This window comes from Psammomys obesus, unplaced genomic scaffold (genome assembly GCF_907164565.1).
Source record: "Psammomys obesus unplaced genomic scaffold, mPsaObe1.curated_primary_1811, whole genome shotgun sequence".
Taxonomy (NCBI): Eukaryota; Metazoa; Chordata; class Mammalia; order Rodentia; family Muridae; genus Psammomys; species Psammomys obesus.
The window spans coordinates 4,166,519-4,180,925 of record NW_026596244.1 but is presented as its reverse complement, the minus strand read 5'-3'; the positions used below and the strand labels follow the sequence as shown (position 1 = coordinate 4,180,925).

Here is a 14,407-nt window from a genome sequence, read left to right as displayed (position 1 = left end):
ATACACTAGTTGGAGTACTAGGTTCAACTACAGTGGCTATAAAGAGGCCTTACCGCTTTAGCTTCTCTTTTCTTAATTTGTATTTGTCTTCTCGTATAAAAAATGGATTGTATTTTTCTGTTGTCCAAATAAAAATTAGAATATCATGATTATGGTAACTTATTTATTTAGTCTTAACCTTATTGTTGCCTTTATCAATCATAAATTTCTTGGGGTTAATCACTTAAAACTTTATCCAAAATTGTTCAAAGATTATAACTGTTTTAATGGTACTAACATTTTAGCTTTATCCTCTAATAATTCAACTAGGTTTCTTTCCTAGTATACCTTAAAATTACTTTTTTAAAAACATTATTTTTACTGAAGAGTCGGGGAAAATTTTAACAGCATCTCACTGGGTAATCTTTATTCTGTTTAAAAGAGTCTTTGGTCTGTTCCTCACAGCAGGAAGTGGTCATTCATCTTTCTGACATGACTTATTCCGGTAGGGTATATTTACATATTCAGTCAGCAGATTCATTGATTATCTATTCCATAAGCTATTTTATCAGGTGGGATGCAGAATTTGAAGATGTACAAAGTGTTCTAGAAAGCAATCTACTAAGAAGGCTCACATCAGGCAACATGGAATGCTATACCTGTATCTATAGTTTTGCTTATATAAGTAAAAATATCTTTTTGTTTTATTTATTTGATAAGTAATAAGCATATATGTGAAATTCATAAGACATGAATGACAGCATCATTATTTTGAGGAGCTTTTTATGAATAATATTTTAATTGATATTTCTTACCTGACATGGCAGTCAAATTTGCATCTTTGATGAAAATTTCAGTGACCCCAAGGGCTTTCAAAATATCTTTTAAATCAATTTCCTGTTCCACTGTGAACCTGGAGAAGATATGGGAAGAAAATATTTCATTAAAGCAGATTCTTACCTGGAACAAGAATAAAATGCGAAGTATGATGATGACAAAAGTATATATATTTAATATAAAGTGAATAAATTATGCTAAAACTGACTTTTGACTGAAAGAAGTATGTGAGTGTGCTTATGAAAATTTTTCTTTTGCAAGATGGTGCCAATTACATAGAGTGTCATGGATAGGTGTGGGATCAGTGTCTATTCTCCTTCTTCACTGTGGGACCCCATCAGGCTTGAACCTATGCAGGTCATGGTCAACACAAAAGAAACTTGAATTCGATGGTATTTTTGTAGACTTTTTGTCTCACATTGTTTTGCTTAAAAAATTCTTTTTTATTATATGTCTCTGACTTATATATTTTGATTTCTGAGGTTTCTGTAGGTAGATGATAGAAAGAGGAGAGAGCTTCTTGGTTTTGTTTGACTTTTAGAGAGAAAAAGGGTGGAGTTATATAGATGGAGAAATGAAGAGCATTTAGGAATAATTTGGGGAGGGCAAAACACAATCAGAATATAATGTATAAAATATTTTTTCGGCCAAGATGACGACTAGCACACACAGTTTCCGAGCTGTGGAAGAGATAAAGTTCTGAGTTGATGAGTGGAAGAACTTCTGAAGCCAGGGAAACAACGGAGAGACTTTCTAAACAACAGGGAACATCGCAGGAGGTGAAAACCTTGGTCTCCAGTCACCCAGGGACTTGTTTGGGGAAGGTGAGAAATGATCCTTTGATCTCTGGGCACTCCCTTCCCCCAGACCTCCCTCCTCCTTGGCACAGTGGACTCGCCTTTCTCAGACTCGCCTTTCTCAGCGCAGACCTAACTGCCTGGGGCCTGCAGCCCCTGAGGCGGAGCCCCAAGCCCTTTATCTGCAAAGGCCAGCAGTACTGTGTCTCGGAGCCCCAGATTCACGTGCGGCAGCTGCACCATCCTCCCAGGGCCCGAGTCTGCTAGACGCCATACTAGCTCCGCAGGAGCACCATCACTGACAGTACGACCCGCCCAATCCCACAGTGACAGAGAATACGCTATATACTCACCAAAACCAGACAGAAACGCCATACAAGCTAGACACACCAGGCGCTGGGCCTCCGAAGCTTGGAGAGCACAGTGAAGAGACCCCAGGACTTCCCAGAAAGCATCTGGACTAGCAACCCAGTCTCCAGTTACAGCGGGACTTTCTAACCTGGCGGCGGAGCAGCACTGAGCTGGCGGGGCACATCAGCCCTCCAGTTTAAGACTAACCAGGGCCAAACCAGAGAACAGAAAGGCTGGTTACCCCGATTCCCACTGACGTGACCACCCTGAAATCTCCAGCTGCAGCAAGACCTCATAACCTGGCAGTGACAGCAACACGGAACTGGCGGAGCACATCAAAGAAGCAGGGCCAAACCAGAGAGCAGAGAGCCCAGATACGCCAATCTCTGTCAAGTGACCTGCCTGTAAGTGAGTGCACCCTTGAGAATCTGCAGCTCCACTGATCCTGGGTCCTTCTAAAACAGAAGCCAGGCATCGAACCCCCTCCCACCCATATACCCACTTTGGGAAACAGAGGGGCACTTGGAACATTGAAGTTCCTGCTCTGTGGGTCTAATTGAGGAGTTAAGGCAGTTAATGCCAGAAATTGCGCTGCGATCATCACTAGCGCCTGCCACATATACATTGCAGAGCAAGTATATATAAAGAACTAAAGAAGCAGAAAAGCAACAAACCAAGTAATCCACTTAAAAAATGGGGAACAGAGCTAAACAGAGAATTCTCAAAAGAGGAACATCGAATGGCAGAGAAACACTTAAAGAAATGCTCAACCTCATTAGCCATTAGGGAAATGCAAATCAAAACGACCCTGAGATTTCACCTTACACCCATCAGAATGGCCAAGATGAAAAACTCAAATGATAGCACATGCTGGAGAGGTTGTGGAGAAAAGGGAACCCTCCTCCATTGCTGGTGGGAATGTAAACTGGTTCAACCACTTTGGAAGTCAATCTGGCGCTTTCTCAGACAACTAGGAGTAGTGCTACCTCAAGACCCAGCTATACCACTCCTAGGTATATACCCAAAATTTGCTCAAGTACACAGCAAGGACATTTGTTCAACCATGTTCGTAGCAGCTTTATTTGTAATAGCCAGAACTTGGAAACAACCCAGATGTCCATCAACGGAGGAATGGATACAGAAATTGTGGTATTTTTACACAATGGAATACTACTCAGCAATCAAAAAGGAGGAAATCATGAAATTTGCAGGCAAGTGGTGGGATCTAGAAAAGATCATTCTGAGTGAAGTATCCCAAAAGGAGAAAGACAAACTGGGTATATACTCGCTTATATAGACCTACAAGATATGATAAACATAATGAAATCTACACACCTAAAGAAGATAATCAAGAAAGTGGACACAGGCGAAGGTGATTAATCCTCATTTAGAAAGACAAATGGGATGTGCATTGAACTTATGACAGGAGTCTACCACAAAAGGCTTCTGAAAGACTCTACCTAGCAGTGTTTCAAAGCAGACACTAAGACTCATAACCAAACCCTCGGCAGAGTGCAGGGAATCATATGAAAGAAGGGAAGTTAGTATGATATGGAAAGGATAGGAGCTCTATCTGGGCACAGGGTCTTTTCTGAGACTGACACTCAACCAAGGACCATCTATGGATATAACCTAGAACTTCTGCTCGGATGTGGCCCGTGGTAGCTCAGTAACCAAGTAGTTTTCCAAAGTAAGGCGAACACAGACTATTTCTAATAGGATCTCAAGGGCAGGCTGTTTGACCCCCCCCCCCCCGGGGGAGGAGCAGTCTGTTAGGCCACAGAGGAGGACTTTGCAGCCAGCCCTGAAGATACCTGATAAAACAAGGTCAGATGAAAGGGGAGGAGGTCCTCCCCTATCAGTGGACTTGGAAAGGGGCAGGGAGGAGACCAGGGAGGGAGTGTGGGATTGGGGAGGGAATGAGGGAGCGGGATACAGCTGGGACACAGAGTTAACAAAATGTAACTAAAAAGAAAAATAAAATAAAAAAATAAAAAATAAAAAATAAAATAAAAAAATATTTTTTCAGTAAAAGGAGGAAGGATCAAAGAGAACAACATAACATATTAGGACTTAAATTCATTAGTAAAAAATATTTGCTATGGACACACAACTATGATACATGAAAGTTTAAAGGGCTGTTGAGGTGAGGTTTCATTCAGTACTTGGTAAAATTTGTAAATGCGGCCTGGTGAAATGGCTCAGTGAGTAAAGGCACCTGCCAGCAACCTGACACACACACACTCACACATGCACACTCACATACAAATAAATACACACACAGACTTGCACACACACACACACACATACACACATACACTCATATATGCAAACACATACACAATAAACATAAAAACATTTCAAAGCATTAAATAAGTAATTTTCAAAATATTGTGATGCATTAAGTAGTATTCATGATTTTTCAATGATTCATTGCATATTTATTCAGGTTCTCTTTCTCTCTTTTTCTCTTTCTCCGATCTAGTCCATTGATACTGCCTCTCTGTCCCCCACCTACCATACGCAGGGTAAAACAAGTGACAAATTTAACTGTACAATTAATAAAATAAGCATTTCAACTCCATTTTAAATCTCTTACTTAAAAATATCATGTGATCTTACTTGATACCCACAAATAAATAAGCATGTTTTCATATTACAAAAAGTTACTTATCAATGAAAAGTAGGTAAATATTATGTGTTCAATGCTTTAAGTTTTTATAATTACATTAGAGCATTTAAAAATAAAAATGAAATTTTATTTTAAAGGGATTCGAGTTATTATTCACAAAATAATAAAAAAAAGTGCATCAGCTTTGTAAACAGAAATAAAACATTAATCATCATATCCATAAACAAAATCTTAACTTTACATAAATGGTTTCTATTGTAAAGCTTTTTGATTAATAGAGAATCTCTCTATAAATCAATGAGTCATATTATTAGTCACTCTAGTAGGAAATATGAAATCAACATGCCTGAACTTTTTAATTTAATAAGATATAATCCACCATGACCAAGTAGGTTCATCCCAGGCATGCAGGGATGGTTCAATATACAGAAGTCCATCAATGTAATCCACCATAAAAACTAACAGAAGTGGGGGGGAAACACATGATCATCTCCTTAGATGCTGAAAAAGCATTTGACAAAATCCAACACCCATTCATGTTTAAAGTCTTGGAGAGCTCAGGGATACAAGGCACATATCTGAACATAGTAAAGGCGATATACAGCAAGCCTATGGCCAACATGAAACTAAACGGAGAGAAACTTAAATCATTCCCTTGAAATCAGGGACAAGGCAAAGCTGCTCACTCTCTCCATATCTCTTCATCATAGTACTTGAAGTCTTAGCTAGAGCAATAAGATAACTAAAGGAGATCAAGGGGATACAAATCAGAAAAGAAGAAGTAAAAGTATCACTATTTGCAGATGATATGATAGTACACATGAGTGACCCCAAAAATTCAACCAGAGGAACTCCTTCAGCTGATAAATACCTTCAGCAAAGTGGCTGGATACAAAATTAACTCAAAAAAAAAAAATCAGTAGCCCTCCTGTGTACGAAAGACAAAAGGGCCGAGAAAGAAATTAGAGAATCAACACCCTTTGCCATAGCCTCAAATAACATAAAGTACATTTCTGTGACTCTAACCAAGCATGTGAAAGACATGTATAAAAAAAAAAAACTTTAAGCCCCTGAAGAAAGAAACTGAAGAAGATATGAGAAGATGGAAAGAACTCCATACTCATAGATGAGTAGGATTAACATAGTGAAAATGGTCATCCTGCCAAAAGCAATCTACATTTTCATTGCAATTCCCATCAAGATACCAACACAATTCTTTACAGAACTTGAAAGAATAATTCTCAATTACATATGGAAAAACAAAAAACCCAGAATTGCTAAAAACAATCCTGTACAGTAACAGATATTCTGGAGGTATCGCCATTGCTGACCTCAAGCTGTACTACAGAGCAATAATAATAAAAACTGCATGTCACTGGCATAGAAACATGGTGGATCAATGGAATCGAATAGAAGACCCAGAAATAAACCCACACACCTACTTGATTTTTAACAAAGAAGCCAAAAAAATACAATGGAAAAAAGATAGTATCTTCAACAAACAGTGCTGATCTACTTGGATGTCTACATGTAGGAAAATGCAATAGATTCATATTAATCACTGAACAAAACTAAAGTCTCAGTGGATCAAAGACCTCAACATAAAATCAGAGACATTAAATCTGTTAGAAGAAAAAGTGGGGAAGAGCCTTGAACTCATTGGCCCAGGAGATGACTTTCTAAACAGAATACCAATAGCCCAGGCTCTAAGATCAACAATCAATAAAAGGGACTTAATGAAACTGAAAAGCTTCTGTAAAGCAAAGGACGCTGTCATCAGAACAAAACATCAGCCTACAGACTGGAAAAAGATCTTCACCAACCCTATATCTGACAGAGGGCTAATATCCAGAATATATAAAGAACTTAAGAAGTTAAACACCAACAAACCAAGTAATCGAATTAAAAAATTGGATAAAGAGCTAAGCAGAGAGTTCTCAATAGAAGAATATCAAATAGCAGAAAAACATTTAAAGAAATGCTAAACGTTCTTAGTCATCAGGGAGATGCAAATCAGAACCAACCTGAGATTTCACCTTACACCTATCAGAATGGCTAAGATCAAAAACTCAAGTGACAACACATGCTGGAGGGATGTGGAGAAAGAGGAACCCTCCTCCATTGCTGGTGGGAATGTAAACTTGTACAACCACTTTGGAAATCAATCTGGTGCTTTCTCAGAGAATTAGGAATAGTGCTACCTCAAGATCCAGCTATACCACTCCTAGGCATATATCTAAAATATGCTCAACTAAACAACAAGGACATTTGCTTAAACATGTTTTTAGCAGCTCTATTCATAATAGCCAGAAGCTGGAAACAACCCAGATGTCCCTCAATTAAGGAATGGATACAGAATGTGTGGTACATTTACACAATGGAATACTACTCAGCTTTTAAAATCAAGGAAATCATGAAATTTGCAGGCAAATGGTAGAAACTAGAAAAGATTATCTTGAGTGAGGTAACCCAGAAGCAGAAAGACACATATAATATATACTCATTCATGAGTGTATATTAGCCGTGTAATATAGGATAAACATACTAAAATCTATGCTCCTAAGAAAGCTAACAACAAGGAAGACCCTAGGGAAGATGCTCAATCCTCATTCAAAAGGACAAACATGATAAACATTGGAAGCAGGAGAAAACAGGGAACAGGACAGGAGCCTACCATAGACAGCCTCTGGAATACTCTACTGAAGCAGAGGCTGAGACTCATAGCTTAATTTTGGGCAGAGTACAGGTAATGTCATGAAAGTAAGGAGATGACCATCTCCCCCTTGCCAGGCCACAGAGGAGGACAATGTAGCCAGTCCTGATAAGACCTGATAGGCTAGGGTCAGATGGAAGGGGAGGAGGACCTCCCCTATCAGTGGACTTGGAGAGGGGCATGGGAGGAAAAGAAGGAGAGAGGGTTGGATCGGGAGGGAATGAGGGATGTGGCTACAGCTGGGATACAAAATGAATAAACTGTAATTAATATTAAAAATAAATTTAAAAAGAAGGGGGAGATAGAAAGATCTGTAGGGGACAGGAGCTCTGAAAGGAGACCAACATAACCAAAACAAACAAACAAACAAAAAACTGAGCCCTGGGGGGCCTGAGTAGAATGATACTCCAACCAAGGACAATGCTTGGAGAGGAACTAAACCCTGGCTAAGATGTAGCCCATAGACTCAGTCTCCAAGTGGGGCACCTAGTACGGGGAGCAGGGGCTTTCTCTGACATGGACTCAGTGACAGGTTCTCTGGGATCACCTCCTCCTGAGGGGAGCAGCCTTGCCAGGCCACAGAGGAAGACAATGCAGCCAGTCCTGATGAGACCTGATAGGCTCGGGTCAAATAGGAGGGTAGGAGGACCTCCCCTATGGACTAGGGGAGGGACATAGAGGAAAAAGAGGGAGGGAGGGTGGGATTGGGAGGGAGTGGGCCACAGCCAGGATACAAGTTGATTAAAGTGTAATAAATGATAATAATAAAAAATAAATAAAACATGTTTAATACTTTTATAACAAAATACAAAAATATGTCAGGAAGAATGTTTGTCGTTTTTCTGATGCTGCCTTTTGCTGTACACATGCTGCATATAAATTACTGGGCTACAGGCTACAGCATTAATAGGACAAGTCAAACCATCCGCTACACATTGCAATATCAAAACTCTGACATTGTACGAATTAGAAGGAAATAACTATTAAAACACTCAGATATGATAAGGAGTGATTGGGGAAACATAATTTTGGCAGGTTAATATTTCATGAAAAGATGAAAAGACAAACCTTTATATATCGAAGATACTAATCCAAATAATGAAATTTAGTATAGCTTCACTTAAATTAGACTTGTATAATTGTTTATACCGTAAAATGAACATTTATTATGAAAATAGAATTGTTCCGTATCATATTTATTTTAATATTTGAAATATCTGGAATAGGAAAACCTGTATTAGTTCAAATATCTAATATCTAGCTTTTTCTAATATTTTTATAAAAGGTTAAAGAAAAACTTTTAGTTTTCTCCAGTTTTCTATTACTGTCTATTTTTTTTCCTTGCAAGCAATGGAAAATATTTACCATTTAAACATCAACTCTTTCTTCTTAGTACAGACTACTAATGTATCTATCTATTACTATCAGCCTCTCAAACACATTTTGCTTATCCTGTCCAGTTTCTTATCATGATGTCAGACAACCTTAAATAAAGTATTGTTTGATCTAGGCTACAAACAAACAAACAAACAAACAAACAGAAAAGACAATTAAAAAGAAAGATAAAAAATGAAGTTTAAAACCAAACTAAGCCACTTGCTCTATTATTCATATTCATGGCACGGAAAATTAGGCTAGTAACTGAGGTCTTTCTGACTGCACACGTTTCCAAATTTTCTACGGATCTCTGGCCTCAATCTTAGTATGTAGCTGAAGATGACCTTGAACTTCTGACCCCCTGGCTCCCCCTGCAGTTATAGGCTTAAAAGTGTGTGCCACCATGGCCGATCTATGCAGTGCTAGGAATATAACCCAGAGCTTCCGGGATTCTTAGCTAGCACTCTATCATGGCCACAGCCTTAGCCTTCTACTCTACGTCCCCTGAGGATGGTTGGTATTTTATACTGTCCATATAAACTTTAGTATGAGTAAAATTAAAAGTACCTGTCTGATAGGCCAAAAATGTAATTACAGAAATGCAAGCTTGCTTTTTAGAATAGTTCTCCACATGAAAACTATGAGAAATTAAAACCTGATCCTTGAGTAAACCTACAATCTAGTGAATAGAAGCATCTTTTACCTCTGCTCACACAGGGGCAATGAAGATGCTACTTTTGTCAAATGCTTCTAATTCTACCAAATGTGGAAGAGCTTTGCCATTGATTACTACAGCGTACACCTGTTTCAACACAGTCACTTTTACAAAAGAAAAAGCAAGTTTACCTCACTGAGTCATTTGCTCTTCCTATTTTAGCATTATCCATAAGGAGAATACGTGGTAATGAGATTTGGTAATTAGCTGAGCCTAGTTCAGTAACTGACATTAGTAAGAGCAAGTGAGCTCAACTATTTCATAATTGAAGAATAACTCTTAGAAAATGAAAATTTAATTTTCTTCTGCCGCCACATCGCATTTCTCAGTGGACATGACCTGGAGGACACATTTTCTAGTGAATGTGGATGAGTTAGAATATATAATATTTCTTAAGAACTCATTTAGAATTCTGCTAAGATGCCCCTAAGTAACTTCATGCCTTCATAGAACTTAAGCTGCTGGAGACTTGACACTGAGTTTATGGAATTTATTAACAGAAGTATTAACACTGCATTGAATTTGTTGTATCATAAAAAAAAGAATTTCTTGGGTGAAAAATATTAAATCCATGATTAAAATAATCATTGGATGAGTTTTAACATGGGTTAAATTGTTCACAACTTTGTGGATTAGACAATATTTTATATTCAATTATTAATATTTATAAATAAAATATTATAGTTTAAAACATCCTACTTTGTACAAGTATATAAAATACATTTTTATATTTTGACAAATTGCTATCATTTGTTAGATATTCACCACTTCTGGAGAATAGACTAATAGAATCTTTCTATATAAATCTATCATCATGGAAAGTGATTCATGCTAAATATGTTAGATGCCTGAACTATTTTGGTTATAAATACTTTGTTTTTATAGGAAGACCAAATAAGATATAGCCATACATATATATGCTTATATATGTATATATACATATGTGTATAGCCATCATATATAGTCTTCACATATATGTCTATCTACATGCACACATATACATGTCTACATATATAGAGAGAGTTAGATATATGAAGATTGTATAATGCTGTTGCTACAAATATCAACACAAATAGATATCTTTGGTATACAAAGGCAGACTAACAACTATGTTTTTCAACACAATAGGCCTTTACATAAAATATAACTCTTAAATATCAGCTCCTAAAATTAAAATGCAAATTAATAAGATTTTAATAATCTAGATTTATTAATTTATTTATCATCATTTTATATTTATAGAAACTAGTATTTGAATAATTTTAGTGTAAAATTAGTCCTAGAACAGTAGTTAGTTAGAACTGTATTCTGAGTTAGAATATATAATATTTCTTAAGAACTCATTTAGAATTCTGCTAATTCTAAGTGTGTACTGCTGTGTACACACACATATCAGATATGTTATTAATTGGTGTACCTTGTTCTCTAGCCTAAATTTTTCATTATGCTTGTGAACCTATAGTTCGTGAAGTGCTTCCTGGAAGGTCTAGTGTCACAGCTGACCCTAAAATCTAAGTAAACAATACCTAGAGAAGGACAGGAATATACTGGAGACTGAATCATACATGTGGCATAGCAACCAGGAAATGGAAACAGCATTTGGTTTCCATTCTAAATGTGGATGTGCGAAGGGGCCTGAGGTGGAGTTAAGAAGAAAACAGTAGTCACATTAGTAAAGCCATGCATATATCTTACTCTTTGGCCCCAGGGAGGATTTTGAGTAGATTTCAGTTTTGTTTATATGAGTGTGTGAGTACTGACTACACTAGCTTTCTTTCAAGTGCCTCCAACAATGACAGAGGTTTCTGCCCAGCACGAACCGATTCAGCAACACATGGTATGTAGTGCTGAACAAATCAAAAGAGCAGATGCACATCTCTGCGTAGAGTCATGTCTGTAAATAGATAGTAAGGAGGAGGAGGAAGACGAGAAAACGGAGAAAGAGAAGATGCTGATGAAGAGGAAGAGTAGATGAAGAAAGAAGATGTGGAGAAACAGGTGGATGAAGAAAAAGAGAAGAGTATCAGTTTCAGAAAAACTCTTCTCTTTTTCTTCATCCACCTGTTTCTCCACATCTTCTTTCTTCATCTACTCTTCCAACAAAGGTACTTCATGGATATAACCTAGAACCCCTGCTCAGATGTAGCCATGGCAGCTCATTATCCAAGTAGGTTCCGTAGTAAGGGGAAGAGGAACTGTCTCTAACATGAACTCAGTGGCTGGCTCTTTGACCACCACTCCCTGAGGAAGGAACAGCCTTGCCAGGACACAAAGGAGGACATTGCAGCCAGTCCTGATAACATTGCAGCCAGTCCTGATAAGCTAGGGTTGGATGGGAAGGGAGGTGGACCTCCCCTATTGGTGGACTTGGAGAGGGGCATGGGAGGAGATGAGGGAGGGAGTGGGATTGGGAGGGATTGGGGGAGGGGCAACAGCTGGCATGCAGAACAAATAAAATGTAATTAATGTAAAAAAAAGAAAAAGAAAAAGAAAAAGAAAGCATGAAACGAAACGTGGGAAAGGAGGATGAAGAAGGAGAAATGGGAGAAGGAAAAAGAAGAGAAGACTTAAAATTCCAAAACATTTGCAAAAGATTTTTCTGGACCACAGCATTGTACTCTGCAAAGGGCCACACAGGACCTCTCACCTGGGCAGGTATACTTCCACTTTCTGTTTCTTCACAGAGTTCGCCCACTCTTCAATGAGCTGTGCTTTAAGCAGAGGCTCCAGTGTGGCCAGTGGAACTTCCTGTCTGGACAGAACCAGCATCATGCTGATCTCATCTCCCTCATAGGGAATTTCAAGAACTTGATAGATGCCACCAGCCTCATTGGACCCATCACTGAATTCCCCTAAAGACAAAATAAAAGCTTTAAAGCTCACATCAAAACTTTGAGAATATGATTTCAGTTTTTCATGTCTTCACTTAGAAAGAATGTTGGGGTCTGGACAAACACTCAGTAGTTAAGACTCTTGCAGAGGAGCTGGGCACAGTTCCCAACACCCATACAGTGTCTCACAACCGTATGTAATGTATGTCTGGGATATCCAGTGCCCTCTTCTGGCCTCCAGGACCAGCACACATGTGATACACATGTATATACATGCAAGAAACGCACTATTATAGAAAATTAATTCTTTTTTAAAAGAAAATGAAATAATGTTTAGAAAATAAGAAATTCAGGCATCCAAAGCAAAATGATTTCTTTGAAAACAGACCTTGAAAGAAAATAAATCCTCACCTCCAAAAGATGTATTTGAATTCTAAGAATTTGAATCTAATCTGATCATTTGAATTCTAAGAATTGTCTCACATTTTTTATGTTCTCTAACTGCTTTCTATTTTTAAATAAGATAATTCAATTTAACACAGTGAAAACTCTGGTTCTAAAAATAAATCCCTGGCTTCTTCAAGTTGGGTGTATTAACTTGGACATTTACTTGTATTTTTCTTATTTTTAAGAAGACAATATGCAATACTGGACCCTTCATTTTAACCACAATTGCAAGATACAAGGCTAACATTGCCAGGTAAAGTAGCTTTATATATGTATACATTACATAGGCACAACAAGTGTATTTGTGATAATAAAATTCTCAAATTACAATCCAAGAGGAAATAATACCATAAACTTCTATAGAGTCCAAAGAAATTTAATGAAAATAATGTCAAAGACATTGAATTGCATCACGAAGTACAGGTCTCTCAGCCCTACAAATACAAGTGTGAGATTTAAAATGTTTTAAGATTAATTTAAGTTTTTTCATGTGTGTGTATGTGGGCCTGGATGTTTGTAAGTGCATTGTGCCTGTACAGGTGCACAGGGAGATGAGAAGGCGGCTCCGTATCCCCTGGAACTGGACTCACAGACAGTTGTGAGCTGTTAAATATGGGTGCTGGGAATTGAACCTAAGGCCTCTCCAATAGCAGCAGTGGTTTTAAATGATGAACTGTCTCTTTAGCCTCTGCTATTTAAAATTTAAAGAAAACTTTTACTTGGGCCTGTTAAAATAATATAGTGGGTAAAGGCAATTGGTGCCAAGAAAATCAACTCAGTTATTCTTTGACCACCACATGTGTACCATGGTCCACAAGCTCACAGATAAAACAAGTAAATACTTTTAAAGGAAAAGAAGTAGCTTTCCACAGAGGCCTCTGGAAGACCACCCAGCAGGGTGTCAAAGCAGATGCTGAGCCTCCTAGTCAAACTTTGGGCAGAGTGCAGGGAATCTTGTGAAAGAAGGGGGAGATAGAAAGACCTGGAGAGGACAGGAGCTCCACAAGGAGACCAACAGAGCCAAAAACTCTGGGCTCGGGGGTACTACAGAGACTTATGAATCAACCAAGGACCATGCAAAGAGAGGACCTAGACCCTCTGCTCAGATGTAGCCTATGGCCAACTCAGTCTCCATTGGGGTTTCCCTAGTAAGAGGAGCAGGGGCAGTCACTGGCATTAATTTGGTTGCCTACTTTTTGATCACCTCCCCCTGGTGAGGTGGCCTTCCTAGAGCACAGAGGAACAAGATCCAGACAGTCCTGATGAGACCTGATAGGCTAGGGTCAGAGAGTAGTAATAATAAGTTGTTGTTGTTTTTTTAATACTGTTTAAAACTAAATCAGGCTCTGGGTGAACCATACAGCTAAAGACCATTCCAAAGGCAATGGTTTTGTGAAGAAAACTAGAATGTTGTCACCCAAGATCAGAACTTTGATATATACATGCTGTTTGTGTGTGTGTGTGTGTGTGTGTGTGTGTGTGAGTGTGTGTGTGTGTGAGTGTGTGTGTAGGCACAAATATGCCTTGAAGTATGTGTGCAGGTCTTTGCCGCATTCTTATTCTCCTCCTCCTCCTCCTCCTTCTTCTTCTTTCTTCTTCATTTGATATAAGGTCTCATATTGCTTTCCTGTTGTGTATGCCAGGCTACCTGTGCCATGGGTTTCCAGGGAGCCTCCGGGATTTGTCTCCTATCCTGAGGTACAAGCACTGGGACTGTAGATGGACAGT

General features: G+C 38.4%; 1 protein-coding gene across 2 annotated transcripts in view; it reads right to left on the bottom strand.

The window, feature by feature from the left end:
• Positions 1 to 14,407, bottom strand: part of Serpini1 (serpin family I member 1) — a 90,071-nt gene that overhangs the window by 17,606 nt on the left and 58,058 nt on the right. For both annotated transcript variants that reach the window (XM_055596692.1, XM_055596691.1), the window contains exons 5-6: positions 12,049 to 12,253; positions 795 to 892 (exon numbers count right to left, since the gene is read on the bottom strand). In XM_055596692.1, coding sequence (XP_055452667.1) covers positions 795 to 892; positions 12,049 to 12,253 — 303 coding nt within the window. The remainder of the gene's footprint in view (positions 1 to 794; positions 893 to 12,048; positions 12,254 to 14,407) is intronic.